This window comes from Periophthalmus magnuspinnatus, chromosome 7, assembly GCF_009829125.3.
Source record: "Periophthalmus magnuspinnatus isolate fPerMag1 chromosome 7, fPerMag1.2.pri, whole genome shotgun sequence".
NCBI classification, from domain to species: domain Eukaryota; kingdom Metazoa; phylum Chordata; class Actinopteri; order Gobiiformes; family Gobiidae; genus Periophthalmus; species Periophthalmus magnuspinnatus.
In genome coordinates, this window is record NC_047132.1 from 23,535,206 (window position 1) to 23,547,109 (window position 11,904).

The 11,904-nt window shown below is 39.5% G+C and overlaps 1 protein-coding gene across 1 annotated transcript; it reads left to right on the forward strand.

Moving 5' to 3' along the window:
- Nucleotides 1-912: 912 nt before the first annotated feature.
- On the forward strand, nt 913-2,858 carry aar2 (AAR2 splicing factor). The gene is made up of 3 exons (XM_033970046.2): nt 913-1,955; nt 2,029-2,258; nt 2,439-2,858. The coding sequence occupies exons 1-3, from the start codon at nt 1,193-1,195 to the stop codon at nt 2,604-2,606; spliced, it is 1,161 nt and encodes a 386-aa protein (XP_033825937.1). The 5' UTR covers nt 913-1,192; the 3' UTR covers nt 2,607-2,858.
- Nucleotides 2,859-11,904: the final 9,046 nt, after the last annotated feature.

Sequence of the window (11,904 nt, forward strand, 5' to 3'; positions counted from 1 at the left end):
TTTGGTGAGGAACAAGTTTACAAATCTGACTGACTGAATAATAGAAATATTCTGATTCCTGTGTTCTTGTGCAATCAGGGCAAACGGCTTTCTTGTGCATCTGTCCAAAAAATTCAAGGAAAGAAAAAAAAGAGGATACGGCTCATCAGAATGATAAAAGCTCTTACAGTATGTTGGCAGAAACTTCACAGTGTATTTACAGTGAAATAGTCTGGATTATTTTACATTTTCTTCATATAAAATGCAATATTGATTTAAAAAGGCTTAATGCAACATTTTTAATCTTTTATGTTTGACCAATCACAACCTTTTTTTGTTTTGTTTTTTGTTTTAAGTTACAAGTAAAACTATGGTTATGGACTGAGATGGGGGTAGGTAAAGTATACATTTGCTGAGCAGTCAAGCCTCAAATGCAGGACAATACGTATTACTCAAACATGCATGAACCAATCAAAATACAACTCTGAGAAGCTAATAATGGAGGAACACCTGCACAATTAAAAGTCAATTCTGCGCAATATGTCTTCTTTAAAATATATATTTTAGATTAAAATGTAAAACTGTGACCATTTTCTTTTCTTTCGTCTAAAGAGCTGACTAATATTTTACTAGGTGCTCTGTTTTATATTTATGTTTCTTTGCCGTTCTCATTTAGGCTAAAAAATCATATTATAATGATTTTCTATGTCGTGTTTGTATTTTTCTTTTCTTTCTTTCTTTTTTTTTTTTTAAGTACAAGTAAAAAGTTGTAATATAGTGCAAAATGAAGTGTCAGTGTTTTAAATAAATTCGCCTCACAGAAAAAAAAAAACCCTCTTCTAGACTTTTTTTTTAATTACACATATTAATTCAATTCTGCTCTGATATATAAAATAACAAATTTAAAAGTAAAATCGTCTGCCCGGAACCAATGTTGTGTCATGTTTCAGTCCGGAACAGTCAAGGCGGGGTCCTCAAACTACGACGCACTCACGATTCAACAGAATTGTTCCTTTAACACAGCATGTTTCTTACGCTTTACGTTTTTAGACGTATTAACCGTGGAAAACACTACTTATCTGGGATATTAGTTTAGTGTACAGTTAAGCAAGTAATGATTTTTTATTATTGAAATGGACAGGGAGAAATAATCGTTGTTATTGTTTGATTTTGTCTTCAATTTTGATCGATAACGACATCCACTTCTAAAAAAATGGCCAGTAGCAGCGTGGATATGGATCCAGATGTTGCCCGAAAACTGTTTGTAGAAGGCGCTACCCTGGTGCTGCTCGGGGTTCCGCGGGGCACGGAGCTGGGCATCGACTGCAAAAGTTGGCACGTTGGTCCGAAATTCCGCGGGGTAAAGATGATTCCCCCAGGACTTCACTTTCTCCACTACTCTTCCGTTAACTCTCCCAGCTGTGGCACTGAGATTGGACCAAAGACTGGCCTTTTCCTCACGCTAAAACCAAGGGAGATCCTTCTGGCTAATTGGGATGCTAAGGAGGAAGACTTGGACTTTTCAGCCTCTAAGAATGAGGAAGAGGTGAGCAAGATTAGAGCAAATCTACAGGAGCTAGACCCTCATCTAGGCCCCTATCCTTATGATGTCATGAGAAAATGGGTCTCCCTAACTGACCGTCTTAATGAAGAGGTAGCCACCAAGCTCCAGCCTCTTTCAGGTCGAATCTGTGCCTTCAGTGATGTGATTCCTGAACTCCAGTTAACCCACACCAAGGACAGAGCCGAGCAGCCAAGGAACGACACGGCCTGCCAGAGCATGCGAGAGGGGCTGGACAGGCTTCCAAAAATGAAGCAGAGAGAAGGGACTGAGTTACGGTTTTCTGTCATTCCCAAGAAAACCTACCCTCCAGGAGCAAGCCCAGCAGAGATTACACTGTGCAGCATGGACCACAGTTATGCCCTCGACATGGTACTGGAAAAGTACTATCAGACTCAACCTCTCAACTTACTAGGTACAGTACATTTACACCACTGTCATTCTAAATTCCACTTAATATTGACATTTGTGTTTGTCTTTTCTTTCAGGGGAGCTACAGTTTGCCTTTGTGTGTTTCCTGATTGGCAATGTCTATGAAGGATTTGAACACTGGAAAACACTGCTGGCTCTGCTGTGTCGCTCGGAGGACGCCATGAGAAAACATAAAGACTTGTATCTAGGACTCATCGCTGTGCTATACCACCAGCTCGGAGAAATCCCACCTGACTTCTTTGTCGACATTGTGTCACAGAATAACTTCCTCACATCAACGCTGCAGGTACCAAATAATACAAAATGGTCTCAACACATAACTTCATTACTAGCATTTTGCATCCATAAACAATGTGACAGAATGGTCCACAATAAATAGAATAACTCCTTGGACTTGAATATAGCTCTTTTTGATCTATGTCTGATGTATGTCTTCTCTACTTCTCTACTTTGTTCTCTCACTCAGGACTTCTTCCAGTTTTCTTCTGGACCTGGAGTGGACAGCACACTGCGTAAAAGGGCAGAGAAGTTCAAAGCTCATTTGACCAAAAAGTTTCGATGGGACTTTGACGCCGACCTGGATGACTGTGCTCCTGTGGTAGTAGAGCTGCCTGAGGGGTTCATAGTCAACTGAAAGATATTACATTGTTTTTATAGTGAAAATGTGAAAAGGGGAAATGTTCACTTCACCACATTGAATTCAATGAACAGTGCACCTACTGCTACATGACATATCTTGCCCTCAGAGGGCAAGATATGTCATGTAGTGATCATGTTACTGATAGACTTGAGATATCTGTAATTTGAAAATACATCTCTGTTATCTGTATTCAATATATTTGATGTATTGTGCACTTAGTAAAATTCTAATTGCCCACAGGAATTCAATTCATTTTGATTGTTTATACCTACATATATCTTTATACCTAAATATATCATAAATACTACATATTAAAGATAGTATTTTTGATCAGAACTATTTCAGAGAATGCGTTTGTGTATATATTTATTTTGACTTGGCCATTAGATGGCGACAGCGAACCATGATGCAGGCCACGGATTTTTGCTGAGGTTTTGCGGTGTTTTAACTATTTAAGTGTTGCAACTAGAGTGGACAGTGATTGATTTTTTTCCCAGGCCTTTTTTCTGACAAACCACCAAAAAAAATTTCTGTTCAACAGCTGGAGGCAGGAAGCTCACAAAAACAACAAAGTCACATGTTTTCTGAGCAGAGAGTGTGTGTAATCGCCATGACAGTGATGGATGGATCAGCCCTTGCTATTGTCATCTGCTCCGTCAGAAGATCTGATTCATTTATTTTTCAAGCATATATCTTTCCAGCTTGACTTTTTGAGTAGAACTCTCAGCTTCTAGAGTCTGGAGGCTCTGAGAAAAAAAAAGAATGCTTCTGATATAATTATGTCATTGTTGAATGATTGATTTCGGTGTGAAGTAAGTCAATTCAATATCTGTAAGACTAGTAAATATGAAGGAACAATGTCTGACATGAAATCAGGGCAAGCATTTCTTGTTTTAGGTCAATTAAGATTACCAAAATTATTTCTATTAGCTAAATGCCAGAATAATTAGAAAATTTTTCATTACTTTCTTCAAAGTCAGAAGTTTGCATATTATATTTAATCTGCCTTTAAACAAACTGGGAAAACCCAGTGGATAATGTCATGTCTTTGGATGCTTCCAATTTGATTTTTGACAACATCTGAGTTAATTACAGACACACCTATGGATGTATTTGAAGGCACAACTGAAACACACTTCTTTTTTGTGTAACATCATGGGAAAGTGAAAAGAAATCAGCCAAGATATCAGGATGAGAATTGTGTACCTGCACAAGTCTGGTTCATTCTTGGGTGTAATTTCCAGATGCCTGAAGGTGCCACATTCATCTGTTCAAACAATTATACACAAGTATAAAGACCATGGGAATGTCTAGCCATCATACTTAGTCAGGAAGGAGACAGGTTCTGTGTCCCAGAAATGAACTTGCTTTGGGCCGAAATGTACATATCAACCCAAGAACAAAATCAAAAGACCTTGTGAAGATGTTGTCTGAAGCTGGTAAGTGTGTTTTTATCCTCAGTGAAACAAGTACTGTACGGACAAAGGCTGAAAGGCCGTTTTGCCAGGAAGAAGCAATTACTCCAGAAGAAACATAAAAAAAAGACAGATTACAGTTTGCAAATGCATACGAGGAAAATACTTTAATTTTTGGAAACATGCCCTGTGGTCTGATGAAACTAAAATTGAACTGTTTGGCCATAATGAGCATCATTACATTTGGAGGAAAAAGGGGAAAGCTTGTAAGCCTGAGAACACCATCCTAACTGTGAATACAGGGGTGACAGCATTATGTTGTGGGGTTGTTTTGCTGCAGGAGGGACTGGTGCACTTAACAGAATAGATGGCATCATGAGGAAAGAACATGTTGTGGAAATACTGAAGCAACATCTCAGGACATCAACAAGGAAGTTAAGGCGCAAGTGTGTCTTCCACATGGACAATGACCCGAAGCATACTACCAAACTGGTTACAAAGTGGCTTAAGGATAACAAAGTCAATCTTTTGGAGTGGCCATTGCAAAGCCCCAATCTCAATTCTATTGAAAATTTATGGGCAGACCTGAAAAGTCATGTTCGAGCAAAGCGGCCTACAAACTTGGCTCAGTTACACCAGTTCTGTCCGGAGGAATGGGACAAAATTCCTGCCAACTTTTGTGAATTTGTGGAAGGATATCCAAAACGTTTGACCCAAGTCATACATTTTAAAGGTAATAGTACCAAATACTGAAATGTACTGGTATGTAAACTTCTAACTTTGAAGAAAGTAATGAAAAAATGTGCTCTCATTATTCTGACATTTAGCAAATAGAAATAATTTTGATAATCCTAAATGACCTAAAACAGACGTTTAATCTGATTTCCTGTCATCTCTACCACAGGGCAGCTATGGCTACAATACGACCACCATTACCTAGTATGGAACAAATGAATACTACAAGAAATTGAGCATCTGGAAAAACACTATATAAGACTAATGTATTATGGTAACTGCTCCTGTCAAAGTCAAAATTAAGTTTTGCCCAAAGTATGATTTAAAGTGTATTTTTATGCTAATGAAAGAAAAAAGGTTTAGAAAGGCTTACTTACTCAAATGAAGAAAAAGGAGTTGGGGCTGGTTTAATCAAGTATTTTGACATTTCCTCAAATTTACAACACAAGAGTTCTTTGCTTTTTCACAACAGAATCTGTTTCAAGAGAAAATACTGGGTTTCATACAGAGAGCTCGTCTTAAGCACATGCTCTGATCTTAATAGAAGATCAATGCAGTTTGTGGTTGACTCTGGGACCACGGGGACCCAGCACTGCTTTGCTCTTTTGCCTTTGAATCCAATGAGATGGAGAGAGAGTGGCTTGGAACACATGGTGGAAACATATCAGTGGGACGTAGCAGGAAATGTACCCCAATTATGTGGAGACATTCTGGGATGAAAAAGTGTATGCAGTGAACAAAAGTGTGCTTGGTTTTGAACCCCTTATTTAGCAATGAAATGGTAAGTGTAAATCAGCTGTTAGGAACTGATAATGTAACTCACCAATAATTCTCAGTCTCAATGTTTTGCATTACTAAAAAAAGACTCAAGTTGCAAGTTTAAAAAGCTTCCTCCCTCACCAAATAAGGCCAATGTCAGCACTAAAAATGGGCACCTGAGGCTAAACCTATTTTCTTAACCAGAACCAGAAAAAATCTCAGACTAAGCAGCATTAAACCATTTAGTGTATGGACTTGATGTGCAAGAACCCAACTACCAATACACTTATTTGTTTTTAACCCACTGGCTCATATAGCAATGTCTAAAACTATTTCCCCCAAACCTTTGACCCTTACTGTTCTCTCTTGTCAAATTTCTAGTATGGTCACCTCTCTTTTTGTTCACTTTGGCGTACAGCTGCTGTTGCATGCTGGGAAACTGACCGCATCAACAGTGCAGAACCCGAGGCCTTGCAGTCACCCTGTCAGTCATGGTGTGGTCTTGTGATCTTATTATACGTCCATGTGTGGTGTTAGCTGCTGTCCATAAACTATCATTGAGCTGCCAGTGCTAACACAAACCTCTCTATTCTGTCCCACTCAGTCTCCCTCTCTTTTCCTCCTCCCAAGCTCGGACGGATGTGTGCATATGGAGGAAGGGGCAGACATCTTGACCTGGCCCTGTGATGACTGTGGTTTATATTAAACATTGCTGACTGAGTAAATCTGATCTTTGATGAAGAGGGGATCTTAATTATTAATATGTCAATGTCTGCAGACGAAGCATATCTAATAGTTTTCCAAAAGACTGACTGAACCCCAGACTATGTTTGAAGAAGTGGTGCATAACTGTATGTGCAAGAATGAAGTGAAGTATTCATTTTGTTTATGTAGGTTTTAATGTGTTGTGACATCCACCAGCAGCTCCCTGTCCACTGTCTTATTTTAAAATATTTATTAATTTTAGTGCGACTTGGCAAAAACCTCAAAGAGATATAATTGGATAGGAAGTAGTGAGATTGTGCATGGAGCCTATTATGAGCAGAAACATAAAAAGTGCAGAATAAAATTAATGAAGCCATCCATAAAAAGCAAATAACATTTTAAGAATTATAAATGTCTTTTCATTCCACCTCACTTGGTATCAGTATTAGTTGCTACATACAGACTCTGGAATGTGAATATCTCTGGTCAGAGCACTGCAGCCATTACTGTGCATAGCCTGGCCAGCAAAGGTCAGTAAATGTCTCTTGCTGATTGCTCTATTGTTCTGTTGCTATGGACCTGTTTTAACACCCCTATCTTCACATGTCTGACCCATGTGACCCCAATGTTTAACCAGCGCGTGCTCTTTCCCCCATCATGAATACAGCTGTTGAGATTTGCTCAACTGGGGTATTAAAAGTCTGTATGCATAAGATTAAAATCCCTCTTGGAAACTCCATCCCCACATCCCCAGCAGCGACGAGTGAGCGTGTGCGAACAATACTTTGTGTTATAGCGATCTGCTCAGGCGATTAGCGCAGGGACTAAAAACAAAGCGTCAAGAGCTCTGAGGCATGTTTCTGTCAGTGGTTAAGTGTCTGTCTTTCAGATCATGTACAACACAAGCCCCCAAACAGCTGGCCAATAAATTTCCCCTTACAGCCTGAGAGGGTCGAAGTGTTACTATAGCGATTGTTAGCAACACAACATTTCACATGAAAACACGTCCGCTTGTCTTGTCACAGATGTAATAAAAATGTCCACACCTCAGCTATAGATCTTCCTTGAAAGCTAAACTAACATTTGATATTTCATTTTGGTTTAGATAAACCACAGCAAAGACTCATTTCCATTGAACTCCCAGGCCCCAGTCTATCAGATCCCTATCGCTCACCTGCCCGTAGATGACTGATCTCCGACTTCCATTTTTAGTGAATATATGTGTTGACTTTGGCTACAGTTGGGGCGCTTGTGAACTCTGGCAGACCTTGTAGCGGCAGAGTGGATTTGAATATCCGTGCACCCTGAATACACACAGTCTGAAAAGGCTAATCGGCCGCCTTGATCATGACTGAGTGAAGTTTTTGGAGTTTTTTTGAAAGGAGGGCCCGCTATGCCTCAGACCCTGGGGAGCACAGCTGAATGGAGAGGAAGGGCAAGAGAGGAGCCTGATTGAGTGGCTATATAAAAACACTCATCTGTCAATGTTTTCTATCAGCTATTCAGGCTATTCCTGATGTGCTTTCCGGCTCACATCAATTGTCCCTATTTTTATTCGTGCTGTCCTCACTTCCCACCACTCACACAAAGCCATCCAGTGTTTGAATAATTCAGCGATTCTCGATTTATTATTCTGGCATTTCCAACAAAACCCACTGCAATTGTCTGTTATTGTCTGTGTTCAGATTATTACCTAAATGTGATGTAAGTGGGAAAAATCTGAAATAGGCTTATTTCTGATTCTTAAAGGTGCATTCATTTTTCTGATGGAGGATCAACCTCCTGCAACCTCCTGAGATATTATGGCTTTGCCCAGAATGTTTCCCAGTATGGCATTTATCAGCATTCTTATATTAATTTAATTATATCTTTTTCATTGCTTAAATACCTCAAAACATTTTCTTATTGTAAGTGGATTCCCCTCTCCTCAGATATGACATGTAACTTGGCCAGGTGACGTCCCATGTTTGTCTGTTCTAAGATAGAGTTAACATTGTAGGAAAACATCTCCATGTAGATATGCAAGTGGCTCACCCTCCATCAGAAAAGTTATTTAGTGGATCTCAGACTTTTCACACCAAGTACCAAATACCAGTGATACACAGTTTGAGAAACACTGATCTAGAAGAACTGACTCTTTTGCCTCACACGTCACACCCTTTTTGTGTTTTGGAAACTCTCTATATTTCATATTGGCTTGTGCCACAAACTCAGTGCCGTTGTCTGCTTTAATTTCCTCTCTCTTTCTTTTCTAAAATGGGAAATCCTCCTCCACTAGTCACCAGTGTAATGCTGCTTTTAGCTTGTGCTGCCAATAAAGCATCAGACTACGAGGATATTGTGAGCAGGTGACAGGTGTTTCCACTGCAGCAGGAGTTCATTCAAACTTATCATTAGGAAAACTGCTGTAATAAGGAGCCACTTAATGGATTTTTCCCCTGAAAGTAGTATAATACCCTGCTGCTGCACTGCGTGGGATTTCTTTATGCTGCAGTGTGTCAATGGTTCCATGTTTGGAGGAACTTATCTGGAGTCACCATCCAACAGGAAATTCCTCACACTTATTCATCGAAAGCACCTCTCAGCTGTTTCACTAATGAAAAGTAGGACCATTGAAGGAATGTAACTTCTACAATGCACAGACGCAGGCCATGAGTCCAAGAAACTCTTAATATCAAACTGTATGATGTATGTGATGTGATTTTCCATAATCCTGGTTCAGTATGTTTTAGTACAGCCCTGTATCACAACAGCAGTCACTTTTCACGATCTAACCAACGAAAATCAAACAATGAAGCCGTCATCAGTCGATAAAGTGCTATCAGGATGACTGTAACTAAAAGGTGCACTATGGAACATTTCTGGTGGAGGGTCTGTTACCTGCTTGTCCTCATGGAGATGTTATGTTTCACAGTATTAAATGTTCATGTCACCATGGAGACAAGCAATTGATGCAACCAAGATACAGGTTCAGTTGTGTGAATCATTCCAGACAAAGCAATAAAATCTCCATGGAGACAAGCAGATAGTGTACCCTCCAAATTTACAAAGCGTAAAAAAAGTATCCTATATCACAGCCTTTTGAACAATTTTGAACACAGGATTTCTTAAAATATGGTGTATGAAAAAACTGTATGAGCCTATTCTTTCCTGTGCAATATCAACATTGTCAGCAGAGGGCACAAGTTGGAGTAGGATCCCAACATGACCCTTAACAAGAATAAGAACATAAAGGTCACACTAAAAATAAACATCTGTAATAGATTCCAACACACAAGTCCAAGTCACAACACAGTTCTGATAGAAATCATTTATTTGTATGAAACATGCAGTATTTCCAATGTTTCCTCTCCTCTTCCTCCTCTGCCTCCAAGCCCAGTACAGGTGTGTAGTTGAGTCCCCCATTTATCAGTCGGCAGGTCATTCCTTAAGACCCGGGATTTGTTTTGTGACACATGGAGATTTTAGAAGAAGCCGGAAGCCTCCCCTCTTCCCTAGCACAATTCCCGTATCTCTTTTAACCATCTGTAAATCTTTTCCCTCTTCTCTTCTGAACGTTATTCACTGTGGCTGAGTCTCCTATGGTATCCCACTGGCTCTGTCCCATCACTTCTGCCTGTCCCAACTGGATCTGACTTATGGAGCTATGGTCTGGAGAGCAGCAGGGAGAGCTGTTATCATTATTTCCCTGTTATGCCTGAAAAAGGACGTGAGATGATCACACTATTATGAGTTAAATATAGGCATTTTAATATTTTCCAAAATGGACCAGTTTGCACATAACACCTTATTTGTTTACTTTTAAGTATTAGACGCAGCTTTGATAGAGATCAATAACTTTGATGTAACTTTGATGATAATTCTTTTTTTTTTTCTATTTGGGACGCACAGTATATTTATGTTTTACATTGTACTATAACTATCTGAAATTCAGTAGAGAGAAGAGTGTGCCATTGTGTCCTTGGGCAAGACACTTAACCTGCCTCAACCAGTCTGTGTTTGAATGCAATCCATTTATGAAGACTCTAAGGACTGGTACAAAGTTCACAGTTGTAATAATTACAATAGTAACTATTATAATAATAACCTCACAGTATCTACATGACTAAGTCCTGGCAGATTTATTTACATACTTCGAATCAAGCCACAAGTCCCAAGCCTGGATAAATGGGGAAAATTTCATCAGAAAGTGCTTTCAGTTTAAAAATTAAAAAGAGAGTTACATACTTTAATTCAAGCAGTTTGATCAAAAATGTATGCATAAGGAAGCTAAGGGCTTCATAAAATTACAACTTGTGCCAAAACTAGTTTTTCCAACATTCCATAATCGAGAGCAGCCTCTGAAGAAACAATGGCTCTTCATTTGGGGTATGTTTAACAGGCATATTAAGTAAATGACTCTTAATTACCATTCTTTTTAAAGCCTCAGTGTTGCTGGCCATGATCCCAGACTGGGTCTCAGCTGATCACAGAAGCCCCGACTGTCTCTGGTCTGATGCTGCTGCTCTCACCACTACAATTATGTGTGTCTGAAGGGACCAGCTCCTGTCAGAGTGTGAGGGGTAGTGCTGTGGCCAGGCACAGTGGAGCCAGGGGCCACAGACTTGGCTCAGTGCCTCTCACATTTAGGACCTCAGGATCTCAGTTATTGATACATCAAAAGAAAAATGAGCACCAATAGTTTGCATTATTGAGAAAACAACATAAGAGAATCAAGTAACAGACGATACCGAGGAGAGACCCCACAGGTACCAGAGGATACATTAGTAACACGCAGCGCACTCTTCTGTTGACTTAAGACAGTGGAAACACTTCTGGTCTATACTGATCTGCTCCAAAGCGTGTGCCAAACCTGTAGACATAAGGTGTTATTAACATGAGACAATTGACTGTAGGTTTGATCAAATATTATCATTTGAAAAGCCTGTTTTTTAGGCAAATCACATTTATGGATAAACTACCAATACAATAGTCACATTGTTATATAGCGCTTTACACCAAGAAACCATTCACTCATTCACACACACATTCGTACTCCAGTGTACGCAGACATTGGGGGCAAGGAGGGTTAATTGTCTTGCCCAAGGACATAACAACAGCATTCATCTGTGGTAGCTGGAATTGCATGGCCAAAGGTGGATCTGACCACTCAACCATTGATGTTTTTGTTGAGAGCAGGAATTGAACCGCCATTATGTCTCTATGATGGTCCAAGGGGGTTGAGGGCTTAATTGATTTTGTTTCATATAAGTGGAATCTCATAGGTTCTTGGTCGACTATTCCACTGCCCCACAGTTTTGTCACTAACTGAATGTCTTTTTCTCGTCAAGAAAATTAGAATTTTCCCAAAAATTATATGCCAGTGGCTTGGGGATCATAGCCCAATACAAGACTGTGACATCTTAAAAATATGGCTTAGTAAATTCTGCATTTAACATCCTTGAGGTGTGGTTCAACTGGGGCACATCAATTTAACAGTTAATTACAAGCCTTATGGTGTTTTGCTTATATTAACAAGCTGCCCCACAGTCAATACTGTAGCTAGAGTCTCCATTCACTGCCTTCTACATTCTGTCAATGTGTTTTTGTTAACCACCTTCACTCTGTATGATCAATAAACACTATATAACTCAAGTTTTGGATCAGTTCCTTGTTTGAGCCCTAAGCCTCTTAAATAT

What these genes read in the sequence shown, in the direction of transcription:
- aar2 (XM_033970046.2), top strand. Translation starts at nt 1,193, where the DNA reads ATGGCCAGTAGCAGCGTGGATATGGATCCAGATGTTGCCCGAAAACTG. An exon ending in TCAACCTCTCAACTTACTAG is followed by an intron (nt 1,956 to 2,028) that starts GTACAGTACATT and finishes CTTTTCTTTCAG; the next exon opens with GGGAGCTACAGTTTGCCTTT. An exon ending in TCCTCACATCAACGCTGCAG is followed by an intron (nt 2,259 to 2,438) that starts GTACCAAATAAT and finishes TCTCTCACTCAG; the next exon opens with GACTTCTTCCAGTTTTCTTC.